Source organism: Schistocerca serialis, chromosome 1, assembly GCF_023864345.2.
Source record: "Schistocerca serialis cubense isolate TAMUIC-IGC-003099 chromosome 1, iqSchSeri2.2, whole genome shotgun sequence".
Taxonomy (NCBI): Eukaryota; Metazoa; Arthropoda; class Insecta; order Orthoptera; family Acrididae; genus Schistocerca; species Schistocerca serialis.
The window spans coordinates 929,610,147-929,633,646 of record NC_064638.1 but is presented as its reverse complement, the minus strand read 5'-3'; the positions used below and the strand labels follow the sequence as shown (position 1 = coordinate 929,633,646).

Sequence of the window (23,500 nt, the reverse complement as noted above, 5' to 3'; positions counted from 1 at the left end):
ATTCTGCTCTCGGGGGACGGAATTCATCTTTCAATGTGAGTCTGACTAGTTCTTTTCACAGTTCTGAGAGCAATTCTCTTCCCGCATTTTTACTTCTCATGTCACGCAACAGCTTACAGTATAGAACGAAAGCATAGAGACATGCTAAATAAAGTATATCAAAAAATACAGTAAATGGCCACCTTCTTCTTCAACGTTTCTCTGAATATGTCTAGCCGTCATATCAACTGCATCAACTCCTAACTTTGTTGAGTTGTAGAACATTATTATTTCAGTTATTTTGTGTTCTTGCTCAATTATATCAAATGTCTGGTGTAAAGAAGACAACAAAATAACTGATTTGTTTTGGGTAGGGACAAAACAAACTAAAACAGTATTCTGTGTGTGCTCAAAAGTGGCCAATAATGGAGTCCTTAGCTCAGATGGTGTGGTTATCACAGAAGATTAGTTGAGAGATAACACACTTTGATATGAAATACACACTGGTCACTCGAACACAACAAATATAACAGTTGAACATATTACTCCCCGGTTGCAGAGCACAGCGGAGGGAAGCCTCGCAACGTGAAGTCGTAGTCTTGGTGCCAATGCGGCGGTTGTAGGCGGCGGCCAGTACGGGAAATTGGGGCGGCAGTATTGGCGGTGCTGCAGCCCGTTGGTTCGGCTGCACGGCAACCACGGGCGGCGACGAGTCAGCCGAAAGCAGGACTACTGCGTCGGGAGGAAGGTCGTCGTTGAGGGACGACGCCGGTTTAAGTCTATTAACTGAGACTGCCTGCGGTCGTCCTTGGAGGTGGACGTCGAACGTGTTGGTGGCGCGACGTAGCGCACTGTGAGGGCCCGAATAGGGCGGCTGAAGGGCTGCCCGCACAGTGTCATCCCACAACATAACAAAGTCACACATAGCTATGTCCTTGTGGACGAACACAGGGGGCTGGTGTGGGAGCGGAACACGGGGGTGCGGAGGTGCGCGATGTGTGTGCAGACATGCTCGACCAGGGCAGGGAGATCCTCAGATGCAGCGGAAGGTGAATTCTCGACGAATTTTGCGGGGAGAAGGAGAGGCTGGCCATACAGAACCTTGATGTGCAAGGCATTAAGATCTTCTGTATGAGCCAAGCGAATACTCAGCAGGATCCACGGGAGAGCCTTTGACCAGAGGCCTCCGTGGCACATTAGGGCGGCCTTGAGTATGCGGTGCCACCTCTCTATGGGGCCGTTTGACTGCGGGTGGTATGAAACTTGGTGACATCGTAGAGTTCGCAGAGTCGTGCGAAGACCACGGACCTAAATCAACATACTGGTTGGTCGTGAGAGGTAAGGGACAGCTGAAGCGAGCAACCCTCACTGAGATGAAGGAATGGGCATCAGTAAGGGGGACCGCCGCGACCCAGCGGGTCACACAGTCGATGACCGATAAGATATATCTGTAGCCCTTGGACGGGGAAAGGGGACCAATGACGTCGATATGGATGTGCCGGAAACACCCCTTCGAAATGTCAAACTTGCCCAGAGGTGGTTGCGTGTGCCTGCCAACCTTGCTGCTCTGGCATGGAACACACACACACAGCTCCAAGTGCGACAGTTGTGCTTCATGCCAGGCCAGACAAATCGCTCCGTAACCAGCCACATCATGGCCCGCATCCCAGGGTGAGCTAAGCCATGCAAGGTGGTATAGATCCTGTGGCGAAGGGCAGTGGGGACCAGGGGACGAAGTGGGCCCATAGAGGTGTCACAAAGGACAGGGATTGCCGAACCAAGTAGTATATGGGGCTGAACAGAGAGTGATGAGCCGTTGTCTGATTTTATTCACTGTATATCATCGTCTTCGGCTTGTACTCGAGAGAACTCCTCCAGATTCAGTGGTGCAGCTAGCACGCAGGATGCAAGAAAGGTAGTCTGCCACAACATTCTCCACGCTGCGGATATAGCATGTGTCCAAAGAGTGCTGGCTAATGTAGTACATGTGGCAGTAATGACTGGGCTGAAGGTCTTTAGCTGCTGTAAAATGACTCCCACAGCTGAGTCACTGGCATCAGTTGTGATCGAGACACGGGCCTCAGGATCAGGGTGGGCGAGTGCGACGGCTTTGGCAAGGGCAGTTTTAAGGTTACCAAAAGCATCGAGCATAGGTTGGGTCCACTCCAACTTCCGTTTTACAGTGGTGTTCTTGTCGGAGACAGTGTCGGTGAGGGCCATTTGGGTGGAGGCAGCTTGAGGAATATGGCGGCAGTAAAAGTTCGCCATACCCAGAAAAAGAAGGAGCTGAGCATAATCTTCGGGAAGAGGAAGTTTAAGTATGATTTCGACACGAGAATTCGTCGGTCAGAGGCTGTCGGCAAAAACGGAATGGCCAAGGAAGGTAACGGATGTGGAACATAGTTGAGCTTTATCATGGTTGATCAGCAACACAATTGCAGCGAGGGCCAAACAGACTGAATCGAGGTGAACTTGATGCTTCTCAACGGAGGAAGAAAAAGATAAGTATATCGTCTAAGTAAGCATAAGCAAAAGACAGAGGGAGCATAATGGAATCAATGAATCGTTGCCATGTCTACACAACATTTTTCAATCTATAAGGCATGTAACAGTATTAAAATAGGCCAAAGGGTGTGATGATGGACATCTTCAGAATATCTGGTGGATGCATAGGAATCTGGTGATATGCTTTGGAAAATCTAATACGGAAAAAAAGGTAGAACCATGTAACAACTGTGTGGAATCTTGGATATGTGGTATGGGGTAGTTATTGATAATGGTGTGGGCATTAAGGGACCTGTAGTCCCCGCACATGCGTAAGATGCCGTCCTTTTTGGGAACAAGTTGAATAGGGGAAGACCAGTTGCTATCAGAGGGGCAGAGGACGCCCGAAACCAACATATTCTGAACGATCTCCTTGGCGCACGGAAGTTTGGAAGCGTTAAGGCACCTGGCCTTATAAGAAACAGGTGGGCCATTGGTGGTGCGAATCTCATGGCAAGAGCCATTGGTGATGGCCAATAATCGCATAGGGAAGTCGACATGAGGGGTCAAGAAGGTACCCACAGGCAATGTCGGTTCACTGACGTTGATGAACCTGGCCAACGTAGGCGGGGTGTCAGCTGCATTCGATGACTGAAGGCGCGATGCAGTGGTGAAGCAGCGTGAAGAATCAGGAGAGGTGCATGCAGGTGCACCTTGGAAATTCGTCAGCGGCGATGCGAAAAAAACAGCAGGCAGTGGAGTGCTTGATGCTGGGCAGGTTGGTGAGAAGACTCTGTAGGGGTGTGTGCTGGGCTGCGTCGCTGCGGGGCTGCAGATAGGTGATTTATGGTATGCCTTGCGTGTGACAATTCAGCGGAGGCAGAGGCGATGCGGGCGCGTAAGTCCTCATTCTGGGTGCGAAGTTCGTTATTCTGGGAGTGCCCGTATGACAGATCAGAGAGCCGTGTGGTTATGCTCTCAACTAGGGAAGCACACATAGAAAGCACAGCCAAGGAGGCAGAGAGCAAAATGGTGCTGAACTTGGGTGTGCACGGAACTGTCGACCCAGATGTGTGGTGGAGTGCGGCGGCCTGCAGGTCTGGTGAAAGTTCGTAATGGTGTAGAAAATCCAACCCAATCACAGGTTCATCCACATTGGCAGTGTGGAAGGTCCAAGGGAAGGTGTGAACTGGTGAGAGGTGAAACGACATCTTGATGCCACCATGGACCGAAATGATAGAACAGTTGGGGGTGATCAAGGCGAGGGTAGATGGGGATAGCGCGTAGACAGTGAGCTTGGTCGGGATGACGCGAATGTTGGCACCAGTGTCGATGAGAGAGCAGATGCCGGTCGAGATATCTGTGGCATAGAGGCGTTGTGTCGCTGAAATGGGCGGTGCAGTGTAGGAAGATAGGTGCGATGAAGGTACGTGGCAGGACATGGCACCTAACATGCCCACCAGTCTTGTTTGGGTAGGCGCAGGGTGCGTGGCAGTTGCGGGCGGTGTCCCCATGAGTAGCTTGGAACCAGCACAGTGGGTAGGCCAGCTGGCAGGCCAGTGCGGTGTGGGTGGGGGTTGTGGCTGACTGCGGTGGGGCCAGTAGCCAATTGTGCTGCTGCTCGGGTGATGTCGGTGGCTGTCAGGAGCCCGCTGGCAGTACCTCCTGTAGGCCGCTAGGGAGCAGCTCCTCATGGGCAGCTGAGGTGCCAAGGCGAGCGCACCGGCCTCTGCTGACAGGGCACAGAACTGGACGCACAGGTGTGCCAACTGAGGATGTTGGAGATGTTGTTCATGACAGGTCATGTCAGTGACGAATGATAACGTAAGCCTGATCCACCATGAGTAGTCGAACCTCGAGTGGGTCAGCGATGTGAGACAGTAGATGAAGCTGCAGATCCGACGGCATTTTGACCATCCACAATGTCCAAAGCACATAGATGCTGCCAAAGTTGCGGAGGGATGCGGTCATCAAGATGCTCCTCGTGAGTGATGTGATGGATCGCCTCTGCCAGAGGGTGGAAAAGACCTCGATAAGCAGTGATTTGGCTGGCGAATATTTGTGCAAGGTGGGCGGTGAGAGGAGCAAGTCACTGATGAGGTTGATATGTGTGGGGAGATGATACACCAGGCAGACAAAATGGGTGCTGTCGTTGGAAATGCTGTGGATGTCCAGGAAGTGGTCCACTAAGGCAAACGAAGTTTTTGGGTTGTCTTAGAGAACCTGCCTGGTGTCGCATGTTGAGGCAGCACCAGCAAATGGAGACCAATGCTGGTAGAGCCGGACGCCTCCGATGCTGAAAGTGTGGTACGGTGAATGGTGCATCACCCGATGCCTGGGTGGTGTGGTGGCTGCTTCCAGCACACAATACGGAGCGAGTGGAGGAGGTGATGGGTATATAAGCTGGTAAGGTGTGTCCAGTTGGCCAACCTGACAAAGAATGCAGTGTAGGTGTAACGTCCGGTGCCGTTGCAACAGCGGGTGGGGGGTGGTCATGGTAGAGCCATGGGGCAGTGAACCCAGTAATTGGCACAGGTGGTATGGCCAGAGCCATTACAAAAGCAGGTGGAAGGCAGTTGTGACGAAACCGCGGGGTGACGGGGTAATGCTTGTGGAAACTGGCATGGTCGAGGCGACAGATGTCGCTGAAACGGCGTGCAGGGAAAGGGGGGGGGGGGGTGGAGGTGCTGCAACTCTCTTTATGTAAATGAGAATGTGCTACCCCGTGTATAGCAGTGTTCAATTTACAGTTCTGGAAATTTGCTGGCGTGTCAAGTCATCCTGAATGTAACAATGTCTTTAACTGGAAGATCCTCCATGTTGAGGTTAGGTGACGGGCATTGTCCATGTTGTGGCTGTTGCTGTGCTGCCATGCTAGGCAGCGGCTATGTTGCACTAGGTAAAGTTAGGTGACCCCCGGCATGGGCAGGCGTAAATGACTGTTCATTTTTAACCAAGTTTGGGGGAGGTGCACTCGTCCACCTATGGTCACAATTGGCAGAGTTGATGGAGCCTGTTGCACTTGCACCAAAAATCCCAGGTAGATTCATTGTGGCGCAAACAGTGCACTCTGGCACACAAAGTGAGTGAATGAAGAAAACAAGCACAAATAATGCTGAATGAGATGTCGATGGTGTCGGGGTCACCACTGTGGTTATCACAGTACATTAGTTGAGAGATAACACACTTCAATATGAAATACACAGTTATTGATCTCTCATACATATAACAAATATAGCAGTTGAACATGTTATGTGCTGAAAGTTCACACAAGACAAACTAGTTAAAGAAGGAAGGTGCCGAAGATAGGGCAGACTGTGTCAGAGACACCACAATGGGAATGTTTATTTTGCTGTATCCTTTCAGTTGGCCCAATGAGTTCCCACAAGTGTCAATTTGTTAGCAAGACATTCCTGTCTGAAATCAGAACTTGTAAAAATGTTATCAATGTCATGTTCCTATCACTTCCCTTCAAGTGATCAACTAAATCATGTAGCACTCATTTCTTCAGCAAATATCCATATATACACTTGTGTATTTGTGAGATAATTGGTCTCATAATATACAGCAGCCCACAGTTTTATCCCCACCTATGAAAGTATACATGTGCTCATCAACTGTAATATAAGGCCCAGTGACAAAACAAAATCCATGCTTGAATGAACACATCTATAGTTTCCTGAACACCATTATCATCTTCTTCATATTCATTCACATTCACTTCATGACCATCCTTTATATATTCCTCTATCATATCAATATCAGCATCAATCTGATCCTCATTTTCAAAAATTGATTCATTATCACTATCACTCTTCCATAAATCTGCCAAAGCATGCTCGTGACTGTGGCCCCTTTCAAAAGATATATCATCATTGATGATGAGTAAAACACAACACTACATTTCAACAAAACCCAATTCCTAACTGTGAATTTGTCATAAAAGTGCACATGTATGTATTTTCTACAATTTATTTGCAACAGTGGACATATAAATGTTGATTTAGAAGGTGCGTTATTGTGAAGTTTTTATTTTTGTAATAAAGTTGAAATATAACGTTGAAAATTACATGTTGTATACCTTGAGTATTCTCTGACCCCATAGAAATTCTGAGTTATTGCACTAGGAACCATGATATAACAATAAATATTTTACCCATTTGTAATAAAAAATCCATAAGAAGTGTATCTGGAGGATGAGAAATCTAGATCCACATTTAAACCGTATCTTTGCAGTTAAATTAATCTTAGGGCCTAAAAAGATCCCATATGCCATGTGAAGATCAACTGACAGATGAACAGACAGAGAGTCAGATAAAAAGTGACAATTTTTTTCATTTGTTATAATTACAAATTCACAATTTTCTGATTTTTTACTTTACTTGTACTGTGAAACTTTACTTATTACCAAATTTCATGATTCAGGGCAAATGGGAAGTACCTTAAAGGTTTTGGTGAGTGAGTTTGCAAGTCTCAAAATATGTGAGATAAATGGCTGTATCGTTAGATTTGATTGACTTAGAAGCTTAAATTTTTTTCCACTGTCAAGGACTGTAGATGTTAGTATGTGACATAATTTTCAACTTGATATGTCTATCTGTTCCTGTTGGGCAGATAGACAGACGGACAGCAAAACAGTAAAATAAGGGATCCATTTTTACTGCCTGACACGCAGAACTGTAGAAAGACTAATAACATGAATTTCTATATAAATAAAAAACCTTATAATACAAGACTTAAAGTACAAATGAGACCATAGAGTGTACAGCTACCATAAAACTTTTCAGGTCCCGCATGTGTGCGGATCCACAATTTAAATGGCAGAAACACATCAGAGTACACAGTGAAACAATTAACACAACATGATATGCACTACAAATATTAACCACAGTGTGCAATAGGTCATGCCCAAGAACATGATACACTATCTGATCAAAAGTATCCAGACACGCAATGTAGTTTTGAACTGACCACCAGAGGTGAATCCCCAATGAGAGACAGGACAGTAAGCCACAGAACAGGATAACATCACTATTGAACTGAATGGAAAGGCTATAAATGATGAGTCATGGTTAGCATATATATTTAATAATCATTTCTTAAATATAGCAGAAAGTACAGGGCAAAGAGTTCAAGATAAAAATCACAACAGTTTGTTGAAAAAGAATCTCTCATGTAATTCAGTCATATGAATGTATCATCAACTTCTCCTTCTGAAATGAGGAAAATTATATAGTGTCTCAAAAATAAAAGCTCATCTGGTTTTGGTGGTGTTTCCAACAGAGTACCAAAAATTTGTTCCCGTATAATAACCTCTGTCTGACCTACAATAGGTAATGGGTCAGTAACTCAAGACATTTTTCCAGAGAGACTGAAGTATGTTGTTGTCAATCCCCTCTTTAAGAAACACGATAAGGCAGATGTCAATAACTACCAACCTGTTTCACTGTTGACGTCATTTTCCAAAATATTTGAGTAGATTACATTTTCTAGAATAGTAACTCACCTTAGCAACCATAAACTCCTCAGAAAATCTCAATTTGTATAGCAGAAGGGTTGCTCTACTGAAAATGCCATTAACATGTTCACTCTCAAAATTTTAAAAGCATTAAATAATAAAATAGCACCAGTTGGTATTTTTTGTGACCTGTCTAAGGCATTTGACTGTGTGTATTCTCATAGAAAAACTGAAGTTTTGTAGGATTGATGGTATAGCCAGCCAATGAATAATGCTATATCTAACTAAAGGAATACAGAAAGTTGTACTTAGTAATTCAACCAATGTGGTCCAGGGACATCATTCTGAGTGGGGAGCAATCACATACATGGTCCACCAAAGGCTCAATTTTAGTTCCACTATTGTTCCTCACATATGCAAATGATCTTCCATCTAATATATAATATACTACAAGCTGAATTAGTTCCATTTGTGGATGACACTAGTATTGTAATCAATCGAAGCGTACATACAGAGCCAGAAGAGATGCTAGACAATGGTCTTTAAAGTATCATTGGCTGGGTTTCTGGGAATGGTTTCACCTTCAGTTTTAAAAAGACACAAAATAAATAGGATGGAAACATCAAAATTCTTGGGTACCCGTATCAATTAGAATTTAAAAAAAAAAAAAAAAAAAAAAAAGAAAAAACCACATTTAGGATCTCCCAGAACAACTTAGTTCAGCCATATTTTCATTTCAAATCTTGGGGAGATACAAATCAGTAAGTTCAACATATTTTGCATATTTTCATTCAGTACTGTAATGTCATATGCAATAAAGCTCTGGGGTACCTCATTGTTAAGAAAGTAAGTCTTCATTGGTCCAAAATATGCTATAAGAATAACGTGTGGTGCTCACCATTGATCATCTTGGAGACATCTGTTCAAGGAGTTGAGCATTCTGAGTACTACTTCACAGTATATTTATTTCCTCTTGAAGTTTGTTATAAATATTCCACTGCAGTTCAAAAGGAGTAATGATGTACATAATTACAACACCAGAAAGAAAAATTACATTCATTAACCCCCATTAAGGCTGTTTTTACACAAAAAGGGCTGCACAATCCAGCAGTTAAATTTTTTTATAACTTACCCAGTGACATAAAATGTCTGACAGACAGCAAAATAAAATTTGAAAACAAAGTGAAAATGTTTCTCCTTGACAACTCCTGTGAAAGATGGGGAGGGGGCAGGAGTGGAGGGTAGGATTTACTGACTTATGTCTGTATATTAAACAATGTTATAAATGTTCAGCATGTAGCCATATTTTCACAGTTAATTTGCGATGTGAACCTAATGACTCATTCCACATCATTATGATTTATAATGAAGATGATCCATGTAATGTGAAACTAACTAACTAAACATCATCTCTTAAATTTTCTTTGGTGTTCAGAAAACAGATTGAGCACCATATCTGCCCAGGTCTTTGCCTTTTTTTAATGTATTGTAGCTCCAGAGAAAGAAAGGAATGATATGGATTGATTATCTGCTGATTGGGTATCCCTGTATTTTTGTTTCTTTAGAGAAGGCTACAGCGGTATATGAATCATTATAGCCGTTCTTCTGGAATATGTTTCTTAGATATGTGCACATTGAGATATAGGGCAGTAAGTGTTGATCTCCATTAAACAGAGTACTCTAGTTGCCCATCTGATCTTTGTTAAAGTATGATGTGTAAAAATGGTAACTTTCCCCCTCTCTCCATCTCATCAGTGAACTTGATATATCGTGCATACTATTCATATGATCAATGGACAGGTGAAGAGCTTTGATTCTATGTGGCCAGATCATAAAGACGTCATCAACATAGTAAAAAAAGCAAGGTGGATGAAGAGAGCTGATTTTAATGCCATGTTCTTTGAAATGGTCCAGCACTGGTCAGTTTCTTTATGGAGCATTTTGAAGAACATGCGTTAAATAGATCAACATAAAATCACAGCTGTGATAAAGGAAACAGTGTAATTTCCCATTAACGATGTGACACTATATGATTTGCTGTGACTGCTAAAGCCATTGTACTATATTTCTCATGGTGATCTACCACATTTGGCTAGTGCATAAGCCTATGGTTTAGTGTAATTACAGTCATTTCTAGAAGTGTAATGAAATTCTATAATGAATAAAAATGGTCCAAATCGGGGGAGTGCTTTCTCTTGTGCCCCTGTGCCCCCGCCCATCTCCTCGCCGCACCTCCTTATGGACATCCATGGATTAGTGTTACCAAAGTTAGTGTGCAGACACTCATGGATGACAAAAGAATTGACACTGGTAGCAAAGGAAAAGTAGAACTGCTAAACTATGTTTTAAAATGCTCCTTTACAAAAGGAGATGCAGAAGTATTGTCACAGATTAATGCTTGCATCCCTGAAAAAATGAGTGCAATAGACTATCAGTGGTGTTGAGAGACAAATGAAATCACTAGAATTAAATAAGGCTCCAGGCCTGATGGAATCTCTATCAGATTCTATACACAATGCAGCTCCCATATTACCATTACATACCATAGATCCCTCAAACAAAAACCTGTCCCCACTGATTGGTGGAAACCACTGGTCCCACCAGTCCACTAGAAGGGTGGCAGAAGTGATGCACATAATTACCATCAGTCTCACTGACATCCATCTGTTGTATAATCCTAGAAAATATTCCAAGGTCAAACACAAAGAGGTATCTCAAACAGAACAATCTCCTCCAATCCATACAGCAAGCATTCCAAAAATATTGATCAATTTGCCCATTTCTCACATGATATCCACGCTAGATGAAACTGACTTTGTGGGTTGGTTGGTTGGTTTGGGGAAGGAGACCAGACAGCGTGGCCATCGGTCTCATCGGATTAGGGAAGGATGGGGAAGGAAGGCGGCCGTGCCCTTTCAGAGGAACCATCCCGGCATTTGCCTGGAGTGATTTAGGGAAATCACGGAAAACCTAAATCAGGATGGCCGGACGCAGGATTGAACCGTCGTCCTCCCGAATGCGAGTCCAGTGTCTAACCACTGCGCCACCCCACTCGGTAAACTGACTTTGTGAAATTCCTTGAGCTCCAGTAGGATAACATGTTAAAATGAAGTAAACATATAGATAAACTAATCATGAAGGTCAGTTTAGCGGAAAAAAAATCTCATTAGATTGACCTAAAGAGAAGAGTGTTGCCTTTTGCATATTTTAGCTCCATGTTGTCTTTTGGAATTATCTTCTGGGGTAATGCAGATGAAGTAAATAAAGAATTTATTCAACAGATGTGAGCTTTGGGAATATTGGAAAGCACAAAACTGTTCCTCATGCAGAAGCTTTTTGAGGGTCTTCACTTTCTTACACATATTATTCAGTTTCAAATGAACTATCATTTACACAGTTACAGTACAAAACACACAAATTATTTTCATATAGACTTTGCTTCATTGTCTAATGGACAGAATGGAATCATGCACTGGTGGGAAGACATTTCACAAGCTACTGTCCAGCACCAGCCAGAAATTGGAAGTATTTACCAGTTCGAAGAAAATTAAAAATACACCTCAAAGACTGTGACTGGTAGTCTTGCTTCAGCTGTCAGAGACTGTGGTCATGTGTGTGTGAGTTGCATTTGTGCATGTGTGTGTGGGGGGGGGGGGGGGGCAGCTTCTTCTACTATGAGGGATATGCCAAATTTTTTGTTTAAATTGTGAAATTAACAAATATAGTTACATAAACAATACTTTTGACAAATCTGTTAATTACTTTGGAATTAATGAAGGGCTGGTTTGCTAACATGTTTTCGAATAGTGTCAAGTAGACACTTTAACATTACTAATATTTCGTCTTCCAAATGTTTATAATTATTACAGAATTTATATTTGTTTATATGTTATGAAACAATTACTGATTTCACCCCATAGCAAAAGATACTAACTAAGAAGAGTTGAAATAAATTAGAAAATCAATTACATACATAAAACTAAGCACAAAATTTGATCTGGCGTTATATCCTTTAAAATGATGGTCAACCTTTCTGTTTTATGAAAATGCAGATTATATTCACGTATGTTAATGGTAAATTGTTAAAAGTGAAAAAACAAATTTAAGGAGGCAGATGGCAAAACAAGAGGGGAATTAAATTTATCCCTACTTAGTTCGTAGGTACTGCTGTTGTAAAAAAACATCACATGCAAGTACAGGGTGTCCCACATAAAAGCGGTACTTTCTTATGCCCTAGATTCAAGTAACAATGAACTAATTAAAAAAGAGTAGATAATAGTAACACTGAAAAATGTATAGCTACCTGTTTATAAGAGATGCTGGAAGTGGTGGTCATGAACATCCATGCCACTTCAAAAGCAATTCTGCTAGGGGTGATTAACTGGTATGTGAGGTGTACCGATTTTATGTTGGACAACCAGTCTAATCAAATTTCACTTAACGATCACCTCCTGAGTAGAGCAAACTGTAATAAACTGCTTGCTTAATGATCAATGTTTCAGAAAATGAGGCATCTGTTTTGTGCTTTTTTTTTCAATTTTTAATAACTGTTTCAAAAACCAATGTCTCACTTAGATCAGCCTCTTTGGCTTCAATGAATGTGCAATATATCACACATTCTCCTATGACCTACTGCTTTGTAAAGTAGCAGCTCCAACAATACTGTATTCAGCTGAACTGGTCATGACGCACTTCATGCCTCAATTGTTGTCTCCGGTACCACTGCTGCGACCTCTGGAGAGCAGTTGCATTATGGAAAGACTCTTCATTTTCATTGTAACTTCAGAATGGCAGTTTCTATTTCCCTAAACAGCATATAACACTAATGAGCCTCTTTAATATCTCTGTTCTTTCTCAGTTTTTCATTGTGCTGCTCGATTTCAGCTCTTCATAGGCAACCCAATAAAATATCAGTTCTGGTTGGAGATGAAATAAATTTCTTAAACTTTAAAAAAACTAGAAAGATGGTTTTCAGACTTAAAGTGTTTTTTTTTTTCACTGTGGTATTTGGATGGTTCAGATGCTCTTATCCTTGATGATTATTTGTTTGAAAATAGCATACATGTCCAAAAGTAAAATTTGCTCACCACATCAGAGCCACAAACCAACTCCGCAACATCATACAGTTCTTTACAGAAATGTCTTTTCAAACCTCCTCCCACATCTTGCACACATATTGACGCCTTGAGAGCTCGGCATGGTCAGCCACTATCAATCACCTGGTTCCTTTCACTATAAGAATGCGATGGAAAAACTGTTGTTTAAGAATGAATTACTGTGCTTTCACTACCCACATTGAATATTTAAACTTCTGCTCAATTGGGTAAGCAATAATACACTTGTATGGAGCTTGAGAACAACAATCAACACAAAGCTTAGGAAACCGAACCAATTCCTTGATCAGGTTTAGCAAGCAGAAAGCAATAGGACTGAGAGCACATGTCCCTTTCAAGGAGTGAAGCTGCTGAGACATTGAAAAATGCTCCAGCACCTTGACTGCTGCCTTGGCAGTAGCAGATGACTCTGGGCAGTGCAGATGGAGTGGAACAGTCGATTATAATGATAGGAAAACACACTATAATGAAACATTATATTTAAACAAATGAAATAAAGTAATTTATTATATTTCTTTCGATTTTATTTGGGCATTGATGCACAACTTGTACACCTGGAGAAAATGCCACTGTTTCTAATTTACTCAATTAATTCAGATGGTGTGGTGTGAATAGCGTTAAACAGTGTAATGACAGTTTACGTTCGTATAGTATACAGATTATGTTATGTAACTTCCTTGTATCATAGTAATGTATACCTTGGCTCATTCCACATCCTTGAATTCTCTCATTTGCGGTGTGATGTGCAAAACACAATGAGTAAAAACTATGGTTTAAATCAGTCCTAAAGTACTGTATGTATTCCTTGAATCCCAAAAATCATTCAAGTCAGTACCACATCAATGCTTATTACTGAAAATATGATCATCCTTGAATTCCAAAAATCATACAAGTCAGTACCATGTCAATGCTTATTAATGAAAATATGATCATGTGGACTGTCAAATTAAATTGCTGACTAGACTGAGCTGTTCTTGTTATGAAGAACAGAGCACTTTAGCTCAAATAGTATGTCAGTATTAGAAGTAGAAGTAACTTCAGGCATTGCCCAGAGAAGTGTATTGGGACTGTTACTATTCATACTGTATATTATGAGGGGGTATCAAATGAAAACCTTAGAAGCTTAATTAAAAATCTATATTGGTCTGTAAGTTGGTACCAAGTCAATGCTTATTAATGAAAATAAGTCTGTAAGTTGGTAGTACTGTTACCAATGACTTAAGGAATGCTCTGCGGGTGACAGCATACTACAAACAAGCAAAACACCATCACAATACCCAGTTCAAAATGGCTGCCCACTTGTGATGTGCACTGAGGAAGAACAGCATTCTGTCATACATTTTCTGAGCAGTGAAGATAGGAAACCTAGTGAAATCTGTCAGTGGATAAAGTTCCAGTATTTTGATGCATGTATTACCACTACTGCGGGAGTGTGAGTGGAGTAGAGAAAGTTTGAAAATGGCATGACTTTTGCAGCAGACACTCAGTTTTCATGTCAGGCACACCACATTGTGACAGCAAAGTCTACTGCAGCAGTTGCAGCCAAAGATGAGGTAGTCATAGATCTGAATGTTAGAAATGGCTTAGCACATCACATCATTCAGGAAGTGCTTAAGTTTTGCAAAGCATCTGCAAGATGGTTGCCATGACAGTTCACTCGATAAGTGAAAGAGTGATCTGTGAAGAACTTCTGTGGCACTTTGAAGGATAAGGTGATGGCTTCTTTGTGAAGATCACTACAGGGAATGAAACTCGGACACATTACCAACAACCCAAAACAAAGAGAGCATGCAAGGAATGGCACCATTTCTCACCATCAAAACCCAAGAATTTCTGGACATAATCATCTGGAGGGAGAGTTTCACTGACTCCCTTTTGTTATGAACAAGGCATTGCTTTGGAACACTAGATGACTAAGGAAAACACCATCACCAGTGCATCATATTTCAATGTGATAAAAATCAGTTTCAGCCTGCAATAAGATCAAAGCAATGTCAACTTCCAACCATAGGTACCATTTTGAAACATGACAATGTTTGGCCTCATACTGCCCTTGCAACACTTTCAACCATCAGTGACTTGCACTTTGATACTCTGCCACATCCGACATACCACCAGACCTCACACTGAGTGATAATCACATGTTTGGACCGCTAAAGGAGATGACAGGAGGAAAGAAATTTTGTTCCGATGAAGTGGTGCAGCAGACAGTGCACGAGTGGTTGTGCATGTGACCAAAAGATTTTTTTTTTGTTTCTGGAGGAATCTGTGCACCTCCTACATACTGAAGGAAGTGTGTTGAATGACAGGGAGTCTATATGCTGAAAAATGATAAACTTGTGTTCTGCTTTTGTTCAATAAAAAAATTAAAAATTGTTTTAAGGTTTTCATTTGACTCCACCTTGCAATAATGAAGGAAAGTTCCTGATAAGAGTATAGTTACAATGCCAACAATTCCATACTCACAATCTCACAAAAACTGTTAATTTTGAAGAAAATGTGTGAAATTACTGTGTTAATGTTTGGAGCTGCTACTGTTAGTTGAATATGTTGCACTTTTTGGGATGAGAAGGCACTACACTAATGACATTTCCAGTAATAGAGTAAAATAACTTAGACTGATAAGTTCCATTCATTCTTACATATGAGACTATACACTTCTGGAATAGTGCCAAGTGACTTAACAAAAATGTGAGAAGTGTCTGACTCACAGGCAACCAGAGACCTACCGGGGAACACCATTCTGGTTGTAAGAGGTATACAGTCTCTCATATTGGTATTGGTCTTACCATTTCTTGAATCAGTTTCATTTACAACATATTCAAAATTGTGTCTCTATATTCTGGTGAAATTCTAGAAAATGTAAGTATTCATAATCAATTCACAAGTTAAATTTTGGGAAGCAATTTGCTTACTGGTACTTAAAAAAATAATGCATTTTTGGAGTGTGATTTCTTTCTCTGTTTGTCTTTCTCTTTGTGGATTCCAAAAGTAGGAGAGCCATTACAGTATATTGATAATTTTTACTTATGGACCATCTGACAGCAACTGAATAAAACGTGTTTTATTCAGTTGCTGTCAGACGGTCCATAAGTAAAAATTATCAATATACCGTAATATTAAACGCAAGTGAGCAAGACAGGACTACAAAAGTTGGAGATAAGAGAGCCATACTCACTATTAATGCATGAGGAAAAGTAGTGCCTTCAAATTTTTTATGTGTAAACCCTTAGAATATTTTTAAATAAAAGAAATGTCATTTACATTCTAGATCTTTATTCTTCATGCCTGCATATTTATTTCTCAACACAGTCATCCTGGTGACAACCATATTTGTCCTAATGAGAGATCAGTTTGTTGATATTGTCCCCGTAGAATTTTTGACTTTGTTGACAGAACCAAAATCTTACCTCTGCTTGCATTTCTTCATGACTGTCAAAGTGAACTCCTCTAAGATGTTCTTTAAGTTATGGAAACAGAGGAAAATTGGATGGGGCCGAGTCAGTGCTGTATGGAGGATTATTGGTGACAGTGAATCCAAGGCACACTGGTTTGTTGCAGATCTTGCAGCACTTGCTTATGATCTGGCACTGTCATGCTGAAGGGGAGGATGCTCTGTGTGTGGATGAACTCTTTGAATTCATCAAAACTTGATTACAGGACTTCGTTTCTCATTCACTAACATAGTTACCTTATACAACACCATATTACACACTACAATTCATAGCCCTGTAATGGCACAGGGCTGCAAATATGTAGACAGGAAGAATATAGATGTAGAATGTTAGTAAAATTTGTTTAGTTTAAAAAGAGTTTTCGCATAAAATCCAAAAGTAGTGTGTTAATGTGTTGGGTATCCAGGTTGACCATAAATGGCAATTTGAAAATTAAATAAATTGTTGATCTTATGTAAAATGTAATTTTGCTTAATTAACCTGCGATCTTGCTACTTTGTATATTGGATGTCCATAGAATTTCCCATTGAAGATATGCAAACTCTAAAAAAGTACAAGAACTGTGCTTTTAGAAAATGAAATATTTGTGCTGCTATCAAATTACAAATCATGTTTTTTCTTTCTTTCAGATGCTTTATAATTTCAAATACAAAACAATGGGTGAACAAAAGGAGGCAGTTGTACATCTAAAATGTGTAGCACGAATAGCAAGCATTCCCCTCATTGAGACTAGTTGGACATATGCATCAGACTTTTACACAAAAGTAAAGGTAACAGACATTGAATTAAATATCACTCACTCTAAAATGTTCTTGCCCTTATCTAATATTATGCCTAATGTTTAACCATGTATAACAGGGATAATCACTGTTAATGGCAAAAGAAGATGGGCTACACAAATGAAATGAAGAGGGGCTATAATAACTAATGAGAGAAATGAAAAACTTGTTAGTTTCATAATATTAATTTTAACAGAGCCTCTGTTAGAAAAATTAATTGAAAGATATGGAATACATGACAAAAATTGGGGCAAAAGTATAATAAATATTAGGCATGCAGTGAAGAGAACATTCTCAAATTTGTAAAGAGTGATGCATGACCATTAATATTCCTATGTCAATTTTGATTCATTAGTACACTTAAATTTCATGAAATAAATATCACACTGTACAAATCATGGTGCATTCACCTACCTTATAAGACACAACAATGAAATGGATTCTGTTTAAATTATTATGTGATTTTTCTAATTCCTCTATTTGTTGTGTTTTGAAAGGACAGGACAGAAACGTAAGTGGCAGTGAAACTTTGAGAAAAAATGTATTAAGGAGGACATTTGGATTTGAATCCCAGAGTAGCACATCTCTCCCTTTCTCCCACTCTCTCTCCTTTTTAGGTCATGATGTATGCATTTCAGAAAATGTAGCAACTTATGATTTTCTTCCAGGTATCAAATCCTCTCTTCAACTGGGGCTTGTCAACTGCTGAAGCCACAGTCCAAGCTGCTGTGGAACGTACAAAACCAATTGTTTCAAAATTTGAAGTCCCATTAAGTCTTGCAGATTCACTTGTATGCAAGAGCTTAGACCTTGTAGAAAAACAATTGCCTGTTATCACACTTCCTCCTGAACTGGTAAGTCCATTATCACTTTTCTTCTCAGTTATTATTCACTTATATGCAGTGGATACCAATTAAATCTTCCTACTACCCCACTGTACTGGTAAATGATGGAAGTTGAAACACAACAGTACGTTTACTGGAGTGTTGCAATGCTTAAATCAAAATTCCTTGGTTTGTTTGGTAATTTGGATGAAGTTTCAAGATTGCTTGGCTCACTCATGGATTAGATACTCACCCTATGATCTGCGTCATTGTTCTAAATTATAAACGAGTGAAAGGCTTAAATCAGAGTTTCCAAGTCTGTGTGGGTACACAATTCCACTCTACTGACATAAACTATCTCCTGGACACATATAGGGCCCCCAGAAAGTTTAGATGTTTAATACATCTAGAAAACTACTACATAACTTGCAGAATATGTGTAGGTGACTGGTGTGGGTTTTTAGGTTGGAAACATTCTTTTGTGGGCTTGATGAACACTTGTGGTTATTAGATCAAGAGAAATGACAGATTGTGGCATACTAATCATGGAGGAGTACTAACCTTTAGCAGATAAAAAAAGAATGTAATACGAGGGCCGTTCAGAAAGTAACCTCCAGTTGATTTAAAAAAATACACCAAGTTAAATAAAAATATTTTAATATATACATCTTACAACTACATCTTTGCACTATTTTTCTACATAGTCTCCATAGCGATTGAGGCACTTATCGTATCTCTTCACAAGCTTTGAAATTCCTTTTGCATAAAAATCACCCGCTTGTGCCTGGAGCCAGCCTGTGACCGCATCTTTGAGCTCTTCGTCGTTTTCAAACCGCTGTGACCCGCGCCATTTCTTCAAATGCATGAAGAGGTGATAATCACTTGGCGCCAGGTCTGAGCTGTAAGGTGGATGGTTGATAACGTCCCACTTGAAGGACTCAAGAAGGGCCGTTGTTCTGCGAGCAGAGTGAGGACGGGCGTTATCGTGCAAAAAAACGATACCGGAAGTCAGCATACCACGGCGTTTGTTCTGTATAGCCCGTTGTAACTTTTTTATTGTTTCACAGTACACGTCTTGATTAATGGTCGTACCACGTTCCATGAATTCAACCAACAACACCCCTTTGGCATCCCAAAACACCGTTGCCATCAGTTTTCTGGCAGAAAAATCTTGCGAGGCTTTTCTTGGTTTGGTAGGCGAATTTGAATGTGCCCACATCTTTGATTGTTCTTTTGTCTCAGGGTTCACGTACTTAATCCAGGTTTCGTCACCGGTCATGATTCTGTTTAACAATGGTTCTCCTTCGTCCTCATAACGTGACAGAAAGTCTAATGCAAAGGCCATTCTTTGAGTTTTGTGGTGGTCGGTAAGAATTTTGGGCACCCATCGTGCACAGAACTTATGGTAACCCAATCTTGCTGTCACTATCTCATACAAGAGAGTCTTAGAAATCTGTGGAAAACCAGTAGACAACTCTGACATTGAGAAACGTCGATTTTCACGAACTTTTGCATCAACTGTCTGAACGAGTTCGTCAGTCACCAATGATGGTCTACCACTCCTCTCTTCATCATGAACGTTTTCTCGTCCACTTTTAAATAAACGTACCCATTCACGGACAACTCCTTCACTCATAACTCTTGGTCCGTACACGGCACAAAGCTCACAATGAATAGCTGCTGCAGAATATCCTTTGGCTGTAAAAAACCTTATGACAGCACGCGCTTCACATTTGGCGGGGTTTTCTATTGCAGCACATATTTCAAACTGCCACAAAAACTAAACTAGCGCAGGTACGACGTTCACTCGACCACGGCTTGATGTCGACTGACCTGTTGAGTGCGTGAACGCACAGATGGCGTCGCTACTCCCCCCACAACCCGCACTGTGACCAATCGGAGGTTACTTTCTGAACTGCCCTCGTATTTTTGTAATTGACAGCAGGAGCATTCAGTGAGATGACCCTGAATAACGCTCACTTACTAATTGTAGCAGTGCCCACAAAATCATTGAAACAGAATGCTGGCTGCAGTGACAAATAAATTACAGCAAAATTTTCACTTCCAATAGAAAATGTATTGGAAACACTGGCTGTAAGACAATGGTATTGATATATTTATTGCAATAGTAACTAATACAAAGACAGTTGCAGCTTTTAAATGTGATGTGATTTCAGTTAGAAAAAGAATGAAAAATTGACTAATAATAAAAATTCCTTGTTTCTATTGCCCTTTTGCATCTGTTATTGAAGGCACTGTAAGTTCTCAAGAGTGACTGAAAACACTGTGCATAATACCCTGATTATGTTGAGGTAAAGAAGGTGTTTTAATCTGCCAGCAGCAGACTGGAAGAGACACACATTTATTATGGACAAAAAGAACAGAGATCTGTGTGATACTCTCCCAAATGTCTTTTTCTGAGAACAATCATGGGCTGTTTTTACAGAACGAATTTGCAGTTTAAGAACATATTACAGCTCCTGACAACAAACATGCCCAAACTTTTCATTTCACTTATTACAAATGAAGGAACGAGAGTTGAATGACCATAAGACTATTAGAGCATAAAAGATTACTGGAGTTGGAATAAATGTTAAAATGGTTGGAAATTACTTCTAATTAGTAAGTGTAAGAACGAACCAATTTTCTAACTGTACTTGTACAGCAAAAGCACTGTTACACATTGTACCTTTCAGCCAAAGCCTTATTCAGCAAAGAAAACACACACACACACACACACACACACACACACACACACACACACACACACACACACACACACACACATTCACACAAGCAAACACAATTCATGTACACGTGACCATTACCCCTGGCAGCTCTGACCAGAATGCACCTGTCATGTGAATAGCAATCTGGAGTTGGGCAAGGAAGGGGGAGGGATAACAGAGTGCAGGTGGGAGGAGAGAACAACGCTGTCTGGCATGGCATGCAGGGACTAGAGATTGCCAGGAGTAGCATTGGGTGGTGGGGTGAGGGGGAAAAACAGGGAGTGGAAAAGGAGAGGAGCAAGGATGGGGAAATGACAGGCACATTCATTGGCAGTGGGTGGCACGCAAAGAGGGTGAGAGATTGTAAAAAGGGAGGAGGTGGTAGGATGAGGGGGTGAAAACTGTTGGGTGGACGGTGTGGGGATAGTAGTTTACCGTAGATTGAGGCTGGGATAATTTTGGGAGTGAAGAATGTGTTGAAAGGATAACTTCCATCTGCACAGTTCAGAAAAGCTGGTGGTGGAGGGGAGGATTCAAATGGGCTTTGTTGTCCAGCAGCCATTGAAGTCAAGCATATTATGCTCAGCTGCATGTTGTGCTACAGGGCAGTCTTCTTTGCTTTTTGCCACAGTTTGGTGGAGCCCATTCATCCTGCTGGACAACTGGTTGGTTGTTGTTGTTGTGGTCTTCAGTACTGAGACTGGTTTGATGCAACTCTCCATGCTACTCTATCCTGCGCAAGCTTCATCATCTCTCAGTACCTACTGCATTCTACATCTTTCTGAATCTGCTTAATGTATTTATCTCTTGGTCTCCCTCTTCAATTTTTACCCTCCACGTTGCCCTCCAATACTAAATTGGTGATCCCTTGATGTCTCAGAACATGTCCTACCAACCGATCCCTGGTTGGTAATCGTACCAATATAAAAACTAATGCAATGGTGGCAGCAGAGCTGCTATATGACATGGCTGCTTTCATTTAAGAATACTGTATGCCACACATTAATCAAGTACTGCATCCATTCTTCTCGGGCTAAAGCATTACTAGTAGAGTATTTATCTTCTGTCACATGCCAGTGAAGTCTTATGGAATAGTAATGTAGACGCCTATTTTATTTTACATTTCTCTTTTTACATTTTTGTGTGACCTTAACTGAACAACTCTTGTTCTATGCTAAAAATGAAATATTTTTCCATCTATTTAGAGTTAACACATGAATGCAATATACTGAAACTATCTGCGTGTTAAAGAAGTTATAAAAAATCCTTCTAATACATTTTTTACATTTATTTTATTAATGACAGTTCACTGAATTATACAAAATTGTTAAGGCTTTCGTGGCCACTTGTTGACAAACTGCCTATTGGCTTCTGTCTCGGGTTCTTCGGCCAAAGAACCAGAGACAGAAGCCAATAGGCAGTTTGTCACTGAATTATAGTGGCAAAGGGTTGGGGGTGGCGTTTACATCAGATATGTAGGCAGTTACTGAATTTTGCTGTGTACCAGTACCTAAAATGTCGTACACACTACTTCCTATGCATATAGAGAATTATGCTTAACAACAGTACTAGAATGATAAAAGTTGCTCAATTTTAAAACAGTTATTTAGCCTAGGAAACAAGTATATGGTTCTTAGCTAGTCTCACAGAGTCCCACATCACTCATTCTATCTAGTCACAGTGAACAAATTCACCATGTAATTTACGTTCAGAAAGATTTAACTGTCTCTCTAGCTCTTTCAGCAAGTTATATAACTTCTTCTGGTATCCAGTTATGTCAGTGATCACCTTTAAAGTATTATCATTGCCATGTCCCATCAATATCTGCAACTCACATATTGTTCCATGAACATCTTTTACTACTTACAACTTTTGATGCTTTGCTTACAAAATAACAAAACATTTTTCATATGTACACATTCCTTTCAAAGTTCTTTTCGTAATTTCTCCTTTGGCCACTTATAACCCACTGATGCCTCTCAAGCTTGTACCAAGTGCACACAGTCTAATACATGACTTTCCAATCATTGGCTTGAAACTGCCTCATGTGTAACCTTCTAGAAGGTCAATGATATGAGAGTCACCTGAAATAGGTGGCTCTTATTGATTATTGGTAAGGGTACTATGATGATAACCTTACAAAGTCTACTTTAATCAGTACAGGTACACAATGAGAAATACCTGGCTGAAGTTAACTGTCAAAAATGAAAAAAAATTATGATTTTTAAATTAACTAGCTGTATCAGTAGTCAATGGCCTTGCCACAGTGGCAACACCGGTTCCCGTCAGATCACCAAAGTTAAGCGCTGTCCTTGCTAGCACTTGGATGGGTGATCATTCGGTCTGCTGAGCGCTGTTGGGAAGCAGGCCGTGCTCAGCCCTTGTGAGACAAACTGAGTCACTTCTTGATAGAGTAGTAGTTGCTCCAGTCTCATAAACTGACATATGGATGGGAGAGCTGTGTTCTGACCGCATGCCCCTCCATATCTGCATCCAGTGACACCTGTGGGCTGTCGGTACTGTTGGTACCATTGGGCCTTCATGGCCTGTTTGGGCAATGTTTAGTTTTTTAGCTGTATCAGTGATTGAATGACAGATCATTTCACACAATGCCTTACAAGTATGACACACTACTTTTCTTGATTATCCTGTAATAATAGGTAATGATAACAGTTTAC

At 40.9% G+C, this 23,500-nt stretch overlaps 1 protein-coding gene across 3 annotated transcripts in view; it reads left to right on the top strand.

The window, feature by feature from the left end:
• The window catches only part of LOC126412426 (lipid storage droplets surface-binding protein 1), a 210,879-nt gene that overhangs the window by 68,880 nt on the left and 118,499 nt on the right, over positions 1-23,500 (top strand). For all 3 annotated transcript variants that reach the window (XM_050082031.1, XM_050082039.1, XM_050082023.1), the window contains exons 2-3: positions 17,120-17,260; positions 17,938-18,123. In XM_050082031.1, coding sequence (XP_049937988.1) covers positions 17,120-17,260; positions 17,938-18,123 — 327 coding nt within the window. The remainder of the gene's footprint in view (positions 1-17,119; positions 17,261-17,937; positions 18,124-23,500) is intronic.